The 20,862-nt window shown below is 36.9% G+C and overlaps 1 protein-coding gene and 1 long non-coding RNA gene across 3 annotated transcripts; both read right to left on the bottom strand.

Moving 5' to 3' along the window:
- Positions 1-10,113: 10,113 nt before the first annotated feature.
- Positions 10,114-11,345, bottom strand: LOC122024634. The gene is made up of 4 exons (XR_006123482.1): positions 10,891-11,345; positions 10,689-10,783; positions 10,464-10,577; positions 10,114-10,174 (listed from the first exon to the last, which is right to left on the bottom strand). It is a non-coding gene; the product is annotated as an uncharacterized LOC122024634 (long non-coding RNA).
- Positions 11,346-14,276: 2,931 nt separating this feature from the next.
- LOC122024408 (4-coumarate--CoA ligase-like 7) lies at positions 14,277-18,388 on the bottom strand. Of its 2 annotated transcripts, none has more exons than XM_042583032.1 (6): positions 17,331-18,388; positions 15,403-15,571; positions 15,124-15,269; positions 14,982-15,049; positions 14,642-14,744; positions 14,277-14,554 (listed from the first exon to the last, which is right to left on the bottom strand). In XM_042583032.1, exons 1-6 carry the CDS (start codon positions 18,360-18,362, stop codon positions 14,432-14,434), a joined length of 1,641 nt encoding a protein of 546 aa, XP_042438966.1. In that variant the 5' UTR covers positions 18,363-18,388; the 3' UTR covers positions 14,277-14,431. The 2 variants fall into 2 exon arrangements, with proteins under 2 accessions (XP_042438966.1, XP_042438965.1); XM_042583031.1 differs by having other exon boundaries at positions 14,286-14,554; positions 15,385-15,571.
- Positions 18,389-20,862: the final 2,474 nt, after the last annotated feature.

Raw genomic sequence — 20,862 nt, 5'->3', positions numbered from 1 at the left:
CAGATAGAGTTTCTTGGTTATATTGTTAGTGCTAAGGGAATAGCAATTGATGAAGAAAAGGTTAAGACAATTCATGAGTGGCCAACACCAAAAATGATAACTGAGGTACGTAGCTTTCATGGGTTGGCAAGTTTCTATAGAAGGTTTGTTAAAAATTTTAGTTCTATAGCTGCACCCTTGACTGATGTTGTTAAAAAGAATGTTGGGTTTCGTTGGGATAGTGAATAAGTTACAGCTTTCAACTTACTTAAGGAGAAGCTTAGTTCAACACCATTACTTGCATTACCTAACTTTGCTAAAACTTTTGAAATTGAGTGTGATGCATCAGGAATAGGTATTGGAGCTGTGCTAATACAAGAAGGTTGACCCCTTGCTTATTTTAGTGAGAAACTCAACGGAGCAGCTTTGAACCATCCAACTTATGACAAGGAGATGTATGCATTGGTGAGAGCTTTAGAGACTGGCAGCATTACTTGTGGCCCAAAGAATTTGTTATTCAAACTGATCATGAATCGTTGAAGCATTTGAAGAGCCAAAGTAAGTTGAATAGGCATCATGCCTTATGCGATCAAGTATAAAGAAGGTATGGAAAACATTGTTGTCGATGCTTTGTCTCGAAGGTATACCTTGATCTCTACTTTAAACACTAAATTGTTAGGATTTGAATACATTAAAGATCTATATTCTAATGATTCTGATTTTGGAATTATGTTTAAAGTTTGTGAACTTGCTGCTTTTGGAAAGTTTTATAGGCATTAGGGGTTTCTTTTTAGAGTGAATAGGTTGTGTGTGCCTAATTGTTCATTAAGGGAATTATTAATCCTAGAATCTCATGGTGGGGGACTAATGGGACATTTTGGAGTAAGAAAAACTCTAGAAGTGTTGGTAGAGCATTTCTTTTGGCCACACATGAAACAAGATGTAGTTAAATTTTGTGAGAAGTGTATTACATGTAGGCAAGCAAAATCTAGATCTTTACCTCATGGACTGTATGCACCTTTACCAATTCCTAGTGAACCTTGGGTTGATATTTCCATTGACTTTGTTTTAGGACTACCAAGGTCCAAACGAGGTATGGATTCTATTTTTGTGGTTGTGGACAGATTTTCTAAAATGACTCATTTTATTCCTTGTAGGAAAACAGATGATGCTAACCATATATCTGATCTATTTTTTAGGGAGATCATGTGGCTTCATGGAGTACCGAGGAGCATAATTTCAGATCGTGATGCAAAGTTCCTAAGCTACTTTTGGAAGACTAGTGGGGAAAATTGGGAACAAAGCTTTTGTTTTTTACAACTTGTCATCCACAAACAGATGGACAAACTGAGGTGATTAAGATTCGAGGACGAATCCTTTTGGGGAAAGGGGGAATGATAGAGTCAAAGAAAGAGAGCAACAAGCTAACGATATGAATCATGGTCAACCCACTCTAGATGTTAATGATGATCCATTATGCATCAATGGAGGCCCAATTACAAGGGCTAAGATTAGAAAGATGAAGGAAGCACTTCATGTACTGATTGAAGATGTGAAGGCCAAAGCTACCATTGAAGAAGGTTTGACCAAGAGCAAGTCATTCGGCATAGTCAACCTAATTCAAACCTTAGATGAGCTTAATTAGCACTTAAGTCTCATGTCTATGTAGTAGGGATATGTAGGCTTAATTTAGACTCAATTTCTACTTTTATTTGGGTTGTAATAATGCCATAAGCTTAAAATGGCTAAGTAGTCTACATAGGCCTTTACTAAATGGGCTTTCTTTTAGCCTTTAGGGTTTTTTGGTCACCTTATAGCTATAAATAAAGGGGGTGACGGTCACGCATGTATCTTTGACATATTTTTCAATCTAAAGCACGGTGAGGCTCTCGCTTGTTGGTTTTTCATTGAACTTGAACTTATCAAGGCATCTCCTTGTGGCGTTCAAAGATTTATCAACCTCAATCCCAAGGTTATGGTGTCTTCCATCTCGTATACCAAGGTTCATGCTTTTCTATGCATTAGGTCGAGGTTTCTTTCATCCATCTTATCGTCTTTAGACCTTCCTTCTTTCTATTTTCAATTCGTTGTGGGTTCTTGAGATATCTTTTTCATTGGGTTCACATCACAGATAAGCCAGTGAGGATAGTGAGATCGATTGACCGAACGGTGTGATCAGTCGATCGAAGGATGACTCATCTGAAGCTGAATCTAGACGGGTAGATGGACCGATTCAGGTCGGATTGGTCGATTGAACCAGGGGATCAGTCGATCGATCAGCGATGAGTTAGACCTAATCCCGAGATTAATGGATCTGGATCAGACCTAGCTTGGCTATTTAAGGAGGGCTCAACTAGTTCTTCAATAACACAATTTCTAAGATCAAGAATGAAAAACTATTGCTTTCCTCAACGCCGCTCTGACAACCGATAAAAGACTTCTAATTCTATTGTTGTCGGTAACTTTGTTATATTGTTCTTCCAGTTTTGTAATACTTATTCGAATCTATAGTGATTGGCCAATGTAAGCGATCAACGATCACGGGCCTTGTAGTAGGAGTCATCACAGACTCTGAACTAAGTAAAACCAAAAGTGTTAGCTTTGTCTTATTTGTTCTTTATTTCGCTGCGTGTTATTCTGAGTTTTTTGAGACGAACGAATTAGCCATGAGTGTTATTCACCCTCCTCTAGCATGTCATCGATCCTACAATTGGTATCAGATCTTGGCCACTCTGATTTGGTGAAACCACCAATCGAGCAGGGGGGGTTCTTCTTTGAAAAATTATATACTGTTTTTTCTTAAAAAAAATCTTACGTCTTTCATTTTTTCCCCCCAAAACTATTTTTGAAAAATTCATTTTTCATCTTTTCACCATTCGTCAATATTACCAAAATATCGTAGTTACCAAAATTTGTAATAATACTTTTTATTAATATTTTATTATTTTTTTTGAAATTATTGAATTGCTAGTTTTATTTTTCTCCTGCATTACTAATCCAAGACCAAGTGTTGGGACATTCGTTTCTTTTTACTTTTTATGTACGAGATTTTCTTCTATAATGGCCCGCCAAGAAGGCTATAGCACTGCACGTCCGCCTCTATTCTCCAGAGAAGATTTCGGCTGCTAGAAGGGCAGAATGGAGTACTATCTAAAGACAAAGGTAGAGATGTGGATCATCATTCAAATGGGCTTCTCTCTATTAGTCGACAGCACCAGAGCACTTGTCCCCTGCGTCAAATGGGACACACCAACTCACAGGAAAATTGAAGCCAATGCAAAAGCAACGCAAACTCTTCAATGCGACTTAACCAAAGAAGAGTTAAACCGAGTTAGTCCCTTCAACAGTGTAAAGGAGTTGTGGAATAAACTAATCGAGCTGCACGAGGGCACTTCCGACACGAAGGTAAGCAAACGAGATTTAATTTAAATAAGTTATATAATATAAAAATACAAGAAGGTGAGACGGCGAGTCAGCAACATGCTCGCATACAAGATCTTTTGAACGGACTCCACGCGATCGGACAGAAAGTGGAGAACTGCGACGTCATAAGGTACGCACTGAACGCTTTTCCAAGAAACACCTTGTGGGCATCAATGGTAGATGCTTACAAGGTATCCAAGGATATTTCGTCTATTAGACTAGATGAACTCTTTTCAGAATTTGAACTTCATGAACAGACTAATGCGTGCCCAGCCGAGCAAGGCATTGCTTGCCCAGCCGAGTAGAAAGAGGAAACCAAAAATTAAGCGCCGAACCGAACCCGAATATGAAGATAAATCGGATCTCGAAGATGAAATCACCATCGAACTAATCAAACTAGTTTGTAAAGCTCTCAAGAAGAAGAAGGTGACTCAATCAAACTCGAAGACCAAGTCTGGAGTTATCTGCTACGGCTGCAACCAGAAGGGACACTACAAGCCTGAATGTCCAAACCAGAAGCAAGGAAGAAGGAAGACATTGAAGGCAATGTAGTCCGAGTCATCAGAAGAGTCAGACAAAGAAGGACATGAAGAAGCGAGCTTCCTTTCCCTACGGTACAAGCGTACGTTGTCCAAACCGAGTCCGAGTTTGAAACCAAGAATAAATCAGAAACTGAGTCTCAGAGAACCCACAAATTTGTATCCATTTTTGAAGGGCCAAACAACATTGTAAGTTCCCTAATTTCTGGTACTCAGATAGATGAATTACAAAATTTAGTTGCATATTTATTAAGAAAGTTGGCCAAATCCAACGTCTGGGTCAAGTCACTCCAAAAGGAGGTAACAACCCTTAAGGAAATAACTAACTCGAGCTCTTTGACTGAGCAAGTTCAGGAAGAGAATTTCAATTTAAAAATTCAGGTCAAAGAACTCAAGGACTCATTGGAATGGTTTACTTTTGGTTCCAAGAACCTTGACCTAATTTTTGAAAAACAGAGAGCTGTATATAATCGATCTAGACTTAGATATAAGGCCAACCGTAAGTTTAGATCTTATCTATCGCTTATTAATCGAACACAGAAAAATAGTCCAAGCATGGGTCCCAAAGTCTAATCTGATTAATCAAGTTGGACTTGGTCAATATTGGATCCCTATGGATCAAATTTATTACCTTGATAGACCTTATCGAGGCTATAATCCAGGGAACCCAACAAAAAGATCGTCTTTATCATAAAATAGAATTATCTGATGGTTGTTTTACTGTTTTTCATTATATATGCTTTGATTAGGGTAGATAAGGATTTAGGCTTGATCCACACTTGATTAATTAGACCTATAATTTTTTGAAAGACAATTAATTATTTAATTTATTTAAAAGACTTTGTCTAGATGTGATGGATGATCCCATATCTAAGAAGTCCTAGTATCTCGCCACAGCCTAGAAGCTAATTATTGAAATAGATATTTTTGATCAACCCTTAGATTGAAATTTAAATTAAAGATTAAATTAATCATCTCACAAAACTATTAAGGTTCCCTGATTGAAAATCTAGAAAAGGGTGAGATAGACCTACATTTAAAGTAGTTAGCCAAACCTAAATTAATTAAATTAAAGTTAACTCAATTAAAATTTATAATTAATTATAATATTTTAATTTATTTCCAAAATTTTACTCATTTTCAAATTATTAATCATTTTCAAATCATAATTAGTTTCAAAATTATTTTCAAATCTTAATTATTTTTAAATATTAATTATTTTTAAATATTAATTATTTTTAAATTATAATTAATTTCTAAAATATTAATCATTTTAAAATCATAATTATTTTCAAAATTATTTTCAAATATTCAATTAATCTTCAAATTTTAATTATATTTTGAAATTCAAACTTATATTCCAAAATTTGAAATTCAAACTCATTCAAAATTCAAACTTATATTTTAAAATCTCAAATTCAGTACATTTGAAATCCAAATTTTTGAAATATACTTCAATATTTTTCAAAGTTAAAGATAAAATCAACTTAACTTAACTCCGTCTCACACACACTTATAAGCTGAACATGTCTGATAACATAGAAAGGGTGAGATGGAAAAACTGAAAAATAGTTAATTATTTTTATCTTTATGCTTAGACTCTAGGACCCTCAAATATTTTTGACATTAATTAAGGGGGAGTGAAAGGAAGATTAAGATATTAATTTTTATTTTTTTGTTAAAACTTTGTTTTTCAAAGTTAAACTTTTTCAAAAGTTCAAAATATTTCTGAAAGAGGAAGTTAATTATTAAGGGTGCATTTGGTACGCGCATTTTTTATTTTCATTTTCTAGAAAATGCGCGTTTTCTAGAAAACAGAAAATGACTTTTTGTTATTTTCTGTTTTTCTAGAAAACGCTAGCTATTTTTTTAGAAAACAAGCACGAAAAACGCAAACCAAACACCATTTTTCAGAAAACGCACGTTTTCTAGAAAATGAAAATGGAAAACGCGCATACCAAACACACCCTTAATTTTTTTAAAAAATTATTTTTGAAAAGAAAATTAAATTATTTTTGAAAAGGCAAAAACTAAGTATTTGATAAAGTATTTTTCAAAGAAATCATTTAGCTAAGTATTTATCAAAATATTTTAAAAGCTAAGCTTTTATGAAAATAAACCTTATTTGAATAAACAAGTTCAAATATTTTTGAAAAAGTTTTTTAAAAAGTATTTTTTAGGCTAAGTACTTAAGCTAAGCTTTTATCAATTTTTTAATTACTTAACTAAGCTTTAATCAAAATACTTTTTAAGTTGAGTACTTTTAACTAAGCCTTTTTCAAAACCTCTATAAAGCTAAGTATTAAAGCGAAGTTTTTATTAACTTCTTTTGAAAGCTAAGTACTTGACAAAATAATTATTTTCAAAGCTTAAGTTTAGCTCAGTCTTTGTTGAAAAAGCTAAGTATTTTCAAAGTATTTCTAATTTAGCTAAGTATTTTTCAAAGCAATTATTTTCAAAGCTAAGTTTTTTTTAAGTGCTACCATTTAGGGGGAGCTTAAAGTTAAACAGAGTAAAAACCTTTTGTCAAACAACCTTCTCTCCACTTTTTGATTTATGTCAAAGGGAGAGAGAAAAGTCAAAGTTAAGAGTTAGAAATAGTTTTGTGAAAGAGGGTAGCATAGGGGAGTTGTTTTTCAAATTATTATTTTTATGCTCATGCTAAAGATCCTTTAAATTATTGTTATGTTTTACTTAACTTTGAACTAGGTTGTCATAATAAAAAGGAGGAGATTGTTGGTGCAGGAAGCATCAGACGATAGAACCTAAGTTTTGATTATGTCAAAGGGTCCAAACTTAAGTTGTCTTATAAGCTAATAAGGTTGATTGAGCTTACAGGAAAGTCCTAAGTTGTCTTAGGTAAAAATCCTAGTGAATTCTAGGCAGGTGGAAACCCCTAGGGGGAGGTAACCCTAGGTCCTAGGGGGTGATAACCTTAGGTGATGGGAAGTCCTAGTTGTGGTTAGGCAGGTGGAAACCCCTAGGGGGTGGTAACCCTAAGAGGAAAGCTTTGGTGGCGGGTCAAGCGCTTTGGGTAAAATCCTAGAGTTGGGGACTCTAGGTTGAAACCCTGGTGGTCGCAGACTAGGTGGAAGGCTTGACGGATCGAGGAGCGGACATCTAGCATGAAGACCTAAAGCTTCGGACGCTGAGCAAAATCCCAGTCGATTTGGAGGACCGATCTGGCAACAAGTAACTTCTCCTAAGAGGAGTAGGTGAGGACACATTCCCCGTTGAGGGAACAGTAGGCGTCGGTTCGACCTAGGGTTTCCAGAGGAAATCCGAAGTCAGAACCGTACAGTCCGAAGGCTGTCAAGGTAATGATTTATATAATATTTCCTATTTTATTTAACTCTATTTTGTAGGAAACTAATAGTTTTCCAGGGTTGGACTTAGCCCTGATCGGTCGATCGAACCGGGGATCGGTCGACCGAACCTCTAAGTAAACAGAGTTGATTTCCAACCAGCTGACCCAATTCGATCGAAGGATCGATCAACCGAACATGGGGATCGGTCGACCGAACAGTGGATATGCAGTGACTGAGATCAGGTCAGATTGATTGGATCAGACCAAATAAGCCAGCGAGGATAACGGGATCGGTCGACCAAATGATGACTCATCCAAAGCTGAATCTGGATGGGAAGATGGACCGATTCAGGCAGGATCGGTTGACCGAACTAGAGGATCGGTCGATTGATCGGCGACGAGTCAAATTTGATCCCGAGATCAATGAATCTGGATCAGGTCTAGCTTAGCTATTTAAGGAGGGCTCAACCAGTTGCTTCAATAACAATTTCTGAGATCAAGAATGAACAACTATTGCTCTCCTCAACGCTGCTCTAACAACCGACGAAAGACTTCTAATTCTATTATTGTCGATAACTTTGTTATATTGTACTTCAAGTTTTGTAATCCTTATTTGAATATATAGTGATTGTCCAACATAAGCAATTAACGATCGCAGGCCTTAAAGTAGGAGTCGTCATAGGCTCCGAACCAAGTAAAACAAAATGTGCTAGCTTTGTCTTATTTGTTCTTTATTCCGCTAAGTGTTATTCTGAGTTTTTTGAAACGAACGAATTAGCCACGAATGATATTCACCCCTCCCCCTCTAGCACGTCATCGATCCTACATATGGTCTTGTCATTTTGGGATGCACATAATCCTTTAAGAAAATTATTTTCTCTTTTACTACGTGCTTTATTATAATATAATACATATGTAATTTTTCATGTAAATCCTCAACACATTGGTCCTCTATGACCTATTAGGACTTCACTTTCATATGTCTAACATCTAGTACTCCGTAACCTATTTGGATTTTACTTTCACATACCAATTGTTCAGCCCTCCATAATCCATTTGGACTTCACCCAACATTGCCAAGTGTCCTATCGACCATGATTGACTTGGACTTCTCCCGTGTCAACTCTTTATTGGACTTCCAATTACGAAGTATTCGATCAACCATGATCTACTTGAATTTTATCATTATTGAGTATCTAACCAACCTTGATCTACTTAACTTTTAGCTCAATTAGCCAACATTGAAACTCAAATCAATCTTGGTCAACCTTGACCCTAGGTCGATTGCACCACCAATCTTCTTCTCTAATAATTTTTATGTTAATTGTCATCTTACTCTCAACCATCTAATATATTTTTCAAACATCTAAACTCAACTTAAGCCAACTTTAGTGTCACGCCCCAAAGGAGTCCCTGTCCGAGAAAATTTCGGCAACATCTCCCCTGTACGGTGGACAATCTGAAACTTTTCTACATCTCACAAATACCTCAGCCACAGGCGGCTGGAATAACAACAGTAAATAAAATCAATCACCACGCAGTTTATATATGTATTCAGCCTCGGGCTGTCACAACCACGCAGTTAATAAAATAAACAACATAGTAATACTCTGACTCGAAATCAACCCTACTCAACTACACTCGTAAAGCCCAAAATCCGATTTTTCTTACCTCTTCTGCCGTCCAAGCAGGCATGTAGTAGAGTAAATCCAAATCATACTAAAAGTCTATCCAACGGAAAGATTCCATATAATATCCATATGTAAGTCCAAAACAAAACTAAAACAAAGTCTGATAACGAAAAACTAAAATAAAACAACTACTCAAAAACCAGCAGAGGAGTAGCACTACGTGCAGTGGGGACTAGCGACTGGAAGTCCCTCCTGACAGCATCAACCTGAAATAACAACAATGGAGGCGGGGTGAGTCCAACACTCAGCAGGTACAATTGATATGCAAAGTAAAGAAATAACACCTAACACTAATCATGTGTACAGTCTCCTGATATAAGAAAGATATAAATATCGATCCAAGTAAGCAGGAGAATCTTTGTCTAACCAGTCCCTGAGTATAAGGTCAAGCGGTCAGGGGTATAGGAATCACATGATGTCAAACATAGTATCCAAACAATACGCAGATATAAATCGCAGAACCACAAACAGCAATAAACGATCGTGCGTATGATGCGATGATCTGGTCACCCCGCGGTCGATCATCTCATACAAAAGTGAGGCCGAGTGGGTAGGTCTGTGACAACCGTGCACTCTGACGTCACTACTGGACGGGATGCTGTCGGAGTACACCTATCCTCCTACCCCAAATCATAGATGGGGAGCGCAATGCTCTCAACTCCCTACGATGACGGGGAGGAATCCTGTCGGATAACACGTTGGGTCACACTACCCAGGCGGACCAACGGTGCCTACCTGCTGCAACACACTCGGCTGAATCGACCACTAACCCATGAATGGTGGTGTGTGCAGATCCACGTATAGCGGCGATGTGCTCGTGATAATGGAGCGAACTATCGACAAGATGCAATCACGAATGATGCGTGGCAATAATCATATAAACATCGACCTAATCCATATATATAGAAATGTGCACCCTAGGTCAAAGAATCATATCAAATCAAGGTACACAGAAGGTATAAAAACCTAGGTCCTGAACATGGTGAAGCATGGTATATCACTACCCACTATAAGCATGTATAAGCAAATAAAGTATACATGGGATGCAAATCAAGCAATCAATCAATCATGTATCAGATATTGGGTAGTGACTAACCGAAACAAACAAAGGACATAATTAATGCAATATGTTAATTTCATTACTAAGCATATCAAAGACAAAAAGTCAAAAGTACCCGCCTCCGAAAATAGAAAGGTCCAATCTGACTCCGAGATACTCGTCTCGCGTCAAAATCCTGTGTCACGAATAGAAATATATTTTATTTAGCTACAACCATATAAATAGCTAAATAAAAATCCTTTACCTTAAATTAGGGCAAAACCTTAATCCATAAACCTTAACCAACTAGGGTTAGCTTCCTAAACCCTAATTCGTTCCACTATACAATTTGATCAAGGTCTATATATATATATATATATATACATCCGGCCTAACAAAATAAATTCGAATCAAATTCCATTTCTTAACCTTTCCTTCAATTCAATGCATGCTACATCAAAAGAAACCACTGCACTACATCTTACCTCAATTTCCACAACCGTTCTTGGTTGGAAATCAAAGAATTTTGCTGGAAGCCGTGACTGCCAGATCTAAGAAAACCCCCATAGCAATTTATCCTCTTCTGGAATTCTAGTACCCTGTTCGGACCAAAAAAAAATGAGGTAAATAGGGGAGATCACAAAACAGATTCGAGATTCAACCACAGTACAGAATTAAATCACTATAATCCCAATACCAACCATACTTACCTCCAAGATCCGGCTAAAACACAGCTCGGTATTGTCTTCGGCACTATCAAGCAGAGACACAAGAAGAACTCGTCACTGCTTGCTCCTGTCTGATACTAAACCCAAACAGATACGCACCGGCAAGAGACCCAAAACCAGATACACTATCCTGATCAAAAACAGAAATTCAAAACCAAGCATCCAACAAGGGTAGGCTGCTCACCTCACTACTGTTTTGTTCGGATCCAACAGCAAGAGAAAACCTAGGGCACAACGCAAGAAAACCAGAAGAAGGCGAGGCTAGGGCTCGGCTCTGCCCCTGGTCGAAGATGTGCGCCGGTGAGGAAAGAAATGAGGGGATCGCAAGTCCGAGAGGAGAAGTTGGCCGGAGAAGTAGGACTGAGGAGAATAGCTCGGCCGGCGGCGACGCGACAGCAACACACCGAGAGGGAGAGGTCAGGTTGTGCCAGGAGATGCCGAGCACTGCTGGGCGCTAGGGCACCGGCGCTAGGGCTTTTTGGACCGGCGGCGCTGGGTGGAGTGGCGTCGACTTCTTCCCTTGGTCACGGATTAGGCACGAGGGAGAGAGGAAAACCGCCGGGGTCGCCGGTTAGAGCTCCGACGGTTAGGGCTCGGCGTCGGGCTTCGGCACGCGTGGGAGAGGAAAGGGAAATGGCACGAGTTCGGCGTCGGGGAAAAAAAAAACCAGAGGAAAAGAAAAATAAAAGAAAAAGAAAAGGAAAAGGAAAATTAAAACTTTTCCTCATTAAAACAGGGTATCCTAAACGGGCTTTTCCGAGCCCCATTTTTGTCCCCGTCAACTCGTCCGTACGAGCTCCGAAAAATTCCCGAAAAATATCCAAAAATTCCGGAAAATTCTCTTATTCATATTTCCTATTTTTTTCCGGTATTTTACATTTAGCTTGGTCAATCTTGCCCAGAGGTTGATTGCACCAACAAACAAAATAAACTTGTTTCATCAATAACATGAATCTCATCATAGCTATAATTAAGATTTTGATATTTTAGATTCTTTTCTCCTAAAGATGATCCTAATGTGAATTATAACTTGAGTGAATACTGAGTTACTGGTGGAGTAGATTCCTCTTATGCTTCTTATTCCTCATCAAAGTAAGAAAGGAAATCATAAGATCCTTCTTCTTCCTTAGAGCTCCAGTCCCATGATGCATATTCATCAACTACTAAACACAACTCTTCCTTAGTGTAGATTGTATAATTTGTACTCCTTAAAATTTTTATCATATCCAATGAAAATAAATTTCTGACTCTGATCATCTAACTTTGATCTTTCAGCTTTAAGGACATGTGAAAATGCAATGGATGAAAATACTCATCAATGTTATACAATTGGTTTTTCATCCATTCCATACTTCTTGAGGTGTTACATTCTCCAAGCTCTTTGTCGGAGTTCATTTTGAAAGATACACAACACATACCATAACTTCGGTCCATAACTCCTTAGGCATGTCCTTCGACTTTAACATGCTCCTCTCTATATTAAGTATTGCTTTGTTCTTTCTTTTAGCAACTTTATTTTGTTGAGTGATAAAGAATTGCCAAAGGGTGAAGAATCTCATTCAATTCACAAAAATAATTAAATTCTTTAGATGTAAATTCACCACCTATATTAGTTCTTATTGCTTGAATTTTATATCTACTTATTTATCAATAATATCTTTAAAAAATTTAGTGTATCAAATACCTCAATTTTTGTTTCAAAAAATAAACTGATGTCTTTCTACTAAAATCATCAATCAAGAGCATAAAGTAACAACTTTTACCAAAAGAATCAAGATTGATCATACCACAAACATCAACATGGACGAGTTGGAGTGGTTTGGTTGCTTTCGAAATGGATTACTTTGGAAAGTTCTTTCTTGGATGCTTAACAAATAAGAATGCTTTACATAATTGATCAGGATGATCAATCTTTGGAATCCGTGTCACCATCTTATGATCTCCCAAAGCTTTGAGTTCCCCAAAATTTAATTGTCCAAACCTCATATATTAAATCCATGATGGATCCTGGATATAAATATTCAAGTATATAGGTCCACAATTCTTCAAGTCCAGCAACAACATTTGATTCTTAGTCATAAACACCTTAGCAACAAGGTTAAAATATTGATCTTGGAGCCAAAACATATAATTTTTCACATGAATCTTGTAATTTTTTTCCCCAAAATTTGACAAATACTCAAGATATTGCTAGCCAATTTTGGAACTTAATAAATATCACAAAGAATGTTATCATTCTTTGTTTTAAGAAAAATCGTACCTTTACCTTCAATTTTCATCTTCGTGTTGTCTCTAAAACTTACAAAGTCTTTCTTGCTTGTAACAAAAAGCTCAACAAATTTACTTTTATTACCCATCATATGATTGATAACTCTATAATCAATATACCATGTATTTTTTTCTAATAAAATCCTCCATATTTCAAGAAACAAGGATTGCTCCGCATCATTTTCTTTGGTTTCTGATTGCTCTTTCTTTTCCATGATTCATCAGTTCTTCATGAGTCTGTAACAATCCATATAGTTTATCAATGGGCATGGTCTCCAAATCTTTGAATTTTTTAATTGCAAGAACCACATGGTTGAACTCTGTACTAAGCCAACACAGTATCTTCTCAATTACGCAAACACATCAAGTAATTTCTTTAAGTCTTTTTATTTGATTCACAATAACAAATACTCTTGTAAAATAGTCAAAGACAAATTGACTATTTTTCATTAAAAGTAATTCAAACTCTCCCGGCATTCTTCACTTTGTTCACTTCCATAGTTACGAAGTCTCTCCTACACTTTCTTTCATGTTATCTCATTGGCTATTTTCTCAAATATGTCTTCATCCAAACCTTGATGGATGATGGTGAGAATACACTAATCTCTCTTTCTTTATTTCTCCAAAGTATCCTTAAAATTTTAAGGTAAAATTGCCACATTTAGAGGTTCTTCAAAATCATTTTCAATAATAATGTAACCTTCATTAAGTGACCAACAATGAAATTATAATATTGGCTTTGATACAAATTCATTAGAAAGTGGTGGACTCTTAGATAAGTTTCAAGAGAAGAGAAAGTCACCAAGATAAATGAGTTATATTATAAAATGACTTGATTTTCAGCTTCACATTAATACAAGATTATTTACATGACTCAATAAAAACTTCTAAATCATATTTCATTAACTACATACATGTACTTATTCTATTTAAGTACATAAATTATAAAATTCATGTATCACTTGGTTCATATTCATGTACATCAAAAACTTATCACTTGCCGTCCTCATTCAGAATTACACGTTTTAAAGCATCACCATGTTACATCATATAAGATTCAGCTTAGTCTGTTCTTAATTCCATTGTTCTTAATTCCATTAACTTGTACAAGGCTGCATCTGGCATTCTTCTCTTAACATACAAGAGGCACATACATCCACATCAACTCTTCAGTTAAACTCCCCTTGGGACTAACTTTTGGAACCTTTAACAAGCAAAATATTTGAGAGGCAGACAACAAATATGTATACGCTCAAAGAAAGTTCAAAAAAATATAGATGATATGTGACATATGATTATGATTGAAAAAAATGAACCATGTAACATCGAACCTAGGACTATCCGGCCCCAGGCCCCAAGAGAGATCATTATTGAAGAAACTTGAGGACATAGTATATTGGGGCATACATGAGTCCAATTTATCCACCTAATTATTTATTACAAAAAAAGAATCCCTCTTATAGTCTAGAGGACTTCAAAACTGGATGGTTGCGTAATTCAGCCCTCGAGATCTTTCCTGATGGCGTTTTCGGTATCTTGTTAGTGAACACAACTTTGCGAATCTTCTTGTATGGCGCTACCTACAACACAACAACAGAAATAAAGGATTCAGTCTTAATCTATTTTTGCATGAATTTAGAATGAAATATGACTAAAGATACTTTAACCTGTTTCGCAATGAAATTCATTACTTCTACTTCAGTTAGTTTGGAGTTTGGTTGTCGAACTATTAAAGCCATAGGTATTTGACCTGCCTCTTCATCTGGATAACTATCATTTGGCAGACAAGCCGCAAAGAGTTATGACTTGAAAGTAGGCAGGAATTACATACCAAATTTGTTGAAATCAACCAACGTGTATGTGCAAATAAATAAATAAGTTGAAAATAATTTATTTTGTTTTATGAATTCTCTATCATGATCATTAAATTTACTAGAAAATATTCAATTTAGCATGAGTTCGATCCAAAAGGAAGTCAAAGTTTAACTAAAAATCAATCGAACTCACGAAGCCACAGCAGCGTCGGCAACCCCTGGAAGGTATTGAAGCAAATGCTCTAACTCAGCAGGTGGAACCTACAATTATACACGGTTGATAAACAAGTGTTTGTAGAATTTTATTTTCAACCTAGAGCGAGTTTTAAACTTACTTGATAGGCTTTATATTTTATCAATTCCTTCAACCTATCCACAACGTAAAGAAACCCATCCTCATCAAAGTAACAAAGGTCACCAGTCTTTAGCCAGCCTCTAGCATCGAAGGTGTTTGCATTGGCTTGCTTATTTCCCACATAACCTGACAACAATGAGATAAAACTGTTGTGTAAGTACAATTAGAGCAAAAGGGCTTTTAGATGATTTATTATCACCTACAATTAGAGCAAAAGGGCTTTTAGATGATTTATTATCACCTAACATGATTGAAGGACCTCTAAGCCATAGCTCGCCGGTTTTGCCAATTGATAATGTTTCTCCTGTGGCATTATCCACAAGCATTGCCTCGACATGTTGGGAGAGGCGTCCGACTGACCTCATCCGATGACACTCTTCTTTACATATCATCCTCGATATGCCTCCGGCTTCAGTGGATCCATATCCCTAACCATCATTTAATCGGATGAGATATTTTTTTAATAATAAATGAAAAAGACATTTTTTTTTACTATTCCAATAAAAAGAGGCTTTTTGATTTTTGTTCTTTTTAATAGGAAAAAAAATTTGAATTAGTTGACAATAGGATTGCTTCTGTGCCATTGACTCCAGAAATTGCATGAGGGGCACACCTGATAATAAAATCCAGTAGTTGTTGTATTTGATTCTACCAGAAGAAACTAGGTAGTAGTTGTTACATCTAATCTAATTCGATAAATAAGTTAGAAAATTAATATGCATAAGGAAAGAATATTAAAAAAATATTCAAGGATAGATATATAAAATGATATGTCCAAAAAAAAAAAATTATAAATTTAGGTGTCTATGCTTAAATTTTTCTTTAAATTTTTTTTTCTATTCATATTATTACTCAATAAGTTATCCTTCTCAACTCAAATGGTGATTCCAATCTAGGAAGATCATTACAGTATAAAAATATATATATATATATATATATAGAGGATTGATATGTTGCGCGCCTGTATAATGTGCGACTGTGCGCGCGCAGCATATCAATCGGCATTTTTTTATTTTTTTTATTAATTTTTAAATTAAAAAATAATTAAAAATTTTCACATTTCTTTACCTAAATTTCTAATACATTAATCTATCCCCTTAATATATTACAATACTCAATAAATACTTAAATTAATTTTATTTTAATGTTTTTTTTAAACCAAACACTATAACATAATTGGAAAGCCTAAACCCTATAGGTAAAATCTAAAAAAAAAATAACTTTAATACTACAACCAAAGCCTGAACCCTAGAAATAAAATCATAAAAAAATTTTTTAATTATTTTTTAATTTAAAAATTAATAAAAAAAATAAAAAAACACCGATTGATATGCTACGCGCATACTGTGCAGGCGTGCAGCCTATCAACCCTATATATATATATATATATATATATATATATATATATATATATATATATATATAAAATTTAAATTTTGACGGAGGCACAAGAATGTAAATATACGAAAATAGATAAATAAAACTCAAGGAATTTTTTAATAATAAATAAATATACAGATGAGTCTCGTTTTGGTACATATAATTAAAAAAAATAAAGTATTACTACTCAAAATCACTTGTAATTGTATTTGACAGAAGAGCGACTCGTTTAACTAACTCTAATACAGAGATGAACAGGACGGCTCGATACCGACGCTACGCATTCATTCTTTCTTGGATTTAAAGTTAAGAATGGACATTATGTTTCTCATGCGCAATTCACTACTTCACGCCAAAAACAGCTCTATAACTCTATAAGCAAAGTGGCTAACGCTATCATTTCTCAGCCAGTGAAATCGATCAATGACACAAACAATATTGGCCCCTACTTTAATACTACGTGTACTCTGAAGGTACAATGAAATAATATTAAAATATTAATATTTGTTATTTGAATTTATTAGAAGTTTAAAAATATAAAGAATTTTAAGTCGAGTTTAACTCGAAATAAAATTCAAATTCGAGTTCTTTGCATTATGATTCGAATAAAATATAATTATACTTTGAAATAATTTAATTATTTATATTTTAATTTGAGCATATTTAAATTAAATTTTATAAAACTAATCAATTTGATTGTTTAAAAATATTATGGATTCAAATTCAACTTAAAAAAAAATTATCTCACTAATTCAATAATTTTAAATAATTTTGTTAAAAACGAAGAAAATAAAATGAAATGCTTACCTGACGGATCTGAATATGTGGAAAGCGCCTCATGAATCTCATGGCTGCTGCCTCAGGGAGTGCGGCTCCGCCGCAGGTGACGTACTCCAGTGCTGTCAGGCCGACACTCTCCAGTGACCTTGCCATCGCAACAACCACGGGGGGCGACGCCGTCATGGCCGTCGCCCGATATCTCTCTGCGGCCTGAATCATTTCCTTCACACCTCCCCGGCCCCCCATCACCACAGTCGTCTCGCCCAACGCCAACCCTTTCATCAAGAAGAAGAAACCCATGGAATGGAACAGGGGCGCTCCCAGGAGCGTCACCTCTTCCCCGCCCGCTGGCTTCCTCAAAGAGTGGAATCCAGCGACCATCGCGATGAAATTTAGATGCGACAGCGCCGCCGCCTTCACCATACCGGTTGTCCCGGAGGAGTACTGTATGACGGCCACGTCCGATTGCTCGACCTCCTCCTCCACGAGGTCCCCTGCATCGGCATCGAGAAACGAGCGGAAACGGGGCGAGTCGAGTAGGACGGTGGCCACGTGGCTGGGGAGCTTGGCGGCGTCCTGCGACGCGGCGAAGGCAATGTGGGGATCCGAGAGGGAGACAAGGCGAGCGAGCTCGGCGGGGGTGGAGGCAGGGTTGGCAGCGGAAATAACGGCGCCGATGGAGAGAATGGCGAGGTACAGAGCGGGAATATCGAGGGAGGGTGGGGCAAGGATGAAGACGACATGGCCCTTGGCGAGGCCAACCTCGGACCGTAGGGCAGCGGCAAGGGAGCGGACCTGGGTTATGAAATCAACGAAGGAGATTGTATCGCCGGTGGCGGCGTTGACGATGGCGGGGTGGGAGGGGAGAGGGGAGGGGAGGAGGGAGAAAGCGTAGGCGGCGAAGGAGAGGGGGCGATCGGGCGGCGGAAGGGGGACGTACGGACGGAGGCTATGGAAGGTTCTGGATGCAGAGTCGAAACCAGATCGTGGATCGGAGGACGGAGCCGATGGAGATAATGGCGGAAGGTGGTTCGGGACGACGATTGCTCGTTCTTCCATTTTGAGGGGTTGGCCTAATCGGTTAGGCTTATGAGTAATCGATTAGGCTTATGCTCCCTTTTAAAATGCCAACGGTCGCATAAATTTAATTGCCTGCGGACACTTCTGCCGTAGTAGGAAAGTCGATTATTGTAAGTTTGTAACCTACCAATTAAAATTGTCTAAATAGGGTTGTTATTATAAGGATTAAAAGGTTAATACATTTATAGAAAATTTTCTGAATTTAATTACTTTCCAAAGATTTTTATTCTATATTGATTATCATACTTGAATTATTAACGCAATAAAAAATCATGGATTTTGTAACCTTTAATTCAAATATAATAATTTAAAATTTTATTTTTTAAAACCTGCCGCAATGAAATAAAAGAAAGAAAGAAAACCTAAAAAAAACGACTGCCGCGTGCTAATTTAGTAAACCTCTCAATTTTTAATTTATCGTTATATTCCTATTCTAGGAGTACTTTTGATGCGCATCATAGCCCCCTCTGTAAGCCTACCTGTATGGGTCTATGCCAGACCACATGTGAACTGAAGATATTCTAGTGGACTTAAAAAAAAAAAAAGTGACAGCCTTGAAATTCCATTAATCAATCCTAAATATAGATGCGCGCATGAACTAGAAGAGTGGATTAAATAACTCAGATATTATACATTTTATAAAAAATTAATACTCTACTTATTTAAAGGAGTGGATCATAGATAGATGAAATAAATTTAAAAGTGTGAAAAAGAAACAAAAAATCATAGTTCATCATGTGTGTTTATTTTGATTGAGGAAGATAGGTAAAATTAATCCCTTAAACTGTTTACTTAGATAAATAAAAAAATAAATTATTTATTGTCCAAATATCCTATCTTCTCAATGGTTCTCAATGGGCTAATACTATTATTCCTGGGCATAATTAGACACTGTTATTTTCAGTATTGATACTAGATTTGTAAAAAAGAGGCATCGCAAGTGAAGTTGGAGAATTCGACAATGGGAGAGACCTCAGAGAATGACTTATAGATACTAAGTTTGTGAACAATGTCAAATTACACCGACAGATAAGTAGACAATGGATTGTTGTGATGGTGAGAGGACGAATTGCAAGAAAGATCAAGACTAGGGGCGTTATAGAGAATATGTTGCAGTGCCTCCTTGAAGTAGAAGGTAGAGCGGATAAGGGGCTTCCCCAATGGCAAGGGGAGTTGGTGATTGAGCCGTGCCAATATACCATATGCTATAGTAAAATTCCTAGCCATGACCATCTTTGCAGCTTCAGTAAGCAGCTTGACCATTGTCTGCTGTAGATGCTTATACTGTGCTGCTATAAGTCTCGCTGCATCATCATCGAAAGTTAACGATTTGGGTTTCATTGGACTTTGCTGGAATTGCTGTAGAAAAAAATACCTGATGTTATTGTTGCTTCTCGTACGGTTGGCACCAATAGAAGAGACCAAACTACCACCAGATATAAGAAAAGGGAGCTTTGTCATATATTCACCCCCTACAGGGAGGTGACACTTTGGTTGGGTAGAGAAGGGGAAGAGAGGTAGTTGCTACTGCTCTGACTACCCTAATCTGAGAAAGAAGGACATATTTAGAGTGGTTGGATGCTTGTTTAAGAGAAAGCTTGAGGCAAATAGCTACAGTTTGTCCTCCAAGGGCTCCGGTAGATAAGTTCACGGTGGAAAAGAGAACGGTGAGGAGAAGTTACCCACCAATGGAAAAGGCAACGAGATTAGCTTACTATCGTTGTGGGAATGATATTAATAATGGTGCCCTTGATGTCGATGCAGTTGTTACTACTCGTGAATGGAAAGCCACCACCAACATCTTCAATGCTTCTATTGCCTGAGTCGAGGATCCAACCAAGAAAATTCTATTCACGAATGAGGGAGATGAATGATGTTATCGCATAACGGTAGAATGATAGAGGATATTACTGTGGGTGCAATCAACCTAAGTTTGATCGAGTACAATCATAGTTTTAATATGTATGTCAAAGAGTTTAAGTTAGGTTTCACATGTGTTTAATATGTGTGTTTTGTTGGGTTTTTCGGGCCACAAAAATTGCTTTTTGCGTTGCGGAAACTCCGAAACTCCCATGCCACGGATCCGTGCGAAGATTAAAATTTCGTAAAACTTCGAGTATGAGTTTTCTAACCTAGATCTAAACTAGATCTATAAAGGAGAAGAGCTTTACCCTTGATGCAAAGCCCTTCGCTTAATCCCGCTCGTCCAAAGTTCGTTGGATCTCGAGAGTGTCAAAGTAGACACTCCTCTATGTGTATCCACACAAGCAAGAGATGGAGAGACCAAACAAAAGGTGTGCTAGCACCTTTTTAGGGTTCGGCCAAGGGAGGAGAGGGAGAGAAGAGAAGAGCTTGAGGAAGAAGATGACTTGAATGAAAAATCAATTCAAGCTTGTAACTCCACAAAAGTGGCCGGCCACCTTTCAAAAAGGTTTATATACTCCATGGAATTTCAAGAGTGAAAAACTCTTAATCTCCC

The sequence above is a fragment of the Zingiber officinale genome, chromosome 9B, assembly GCF_018446385.1.
Source record: "Zingiber officinale cultivar Zhangliang chromosome 9B, Zo_v1.1, whole genome shotgun sequence".
In the NCBI taxonomy this organism is placed as follows: domain Eukaryota; kingdom Viridiplantae; phylum Streptophyta; class Magnoliopsida; order Zingiberales; family Zingiberaceae; genus Zingiber; species Zingiber officinale.
The sequence above is the reverse complement of the archived record's forward strand: the minus strand, read 5'-3'. Positions and strand labels throughout refer to the sequence as shown.

What these genes read in the sequence shown, in the direction of transcription:
- LOC122024408 (XM_042583031.1), bottom strand. Translation starts at nt 18,362, where the DNA reads ATGGAAGAACGAGCAATCGTCGTCCCGAACCACCTTCCGCCATTATCT. An exon ending in CACATATTCAGATCCGTCAG is followed by an intron (nt 15,572 to 17,330) that starts GTAAGCATTTCA and finishes AATGATGGTTAG; the next exon opens with GGATATGGATCCACTGAAGC. An exon ending in TGAATTTCATTGCGAAACAG is followed by an intron (nt 14,555 to 14,641) that starts GTTAAAGTATCT and finishes GTTGTGTTGTAG; the next exon opens with GTAGCGCCATACAAGAAGAT.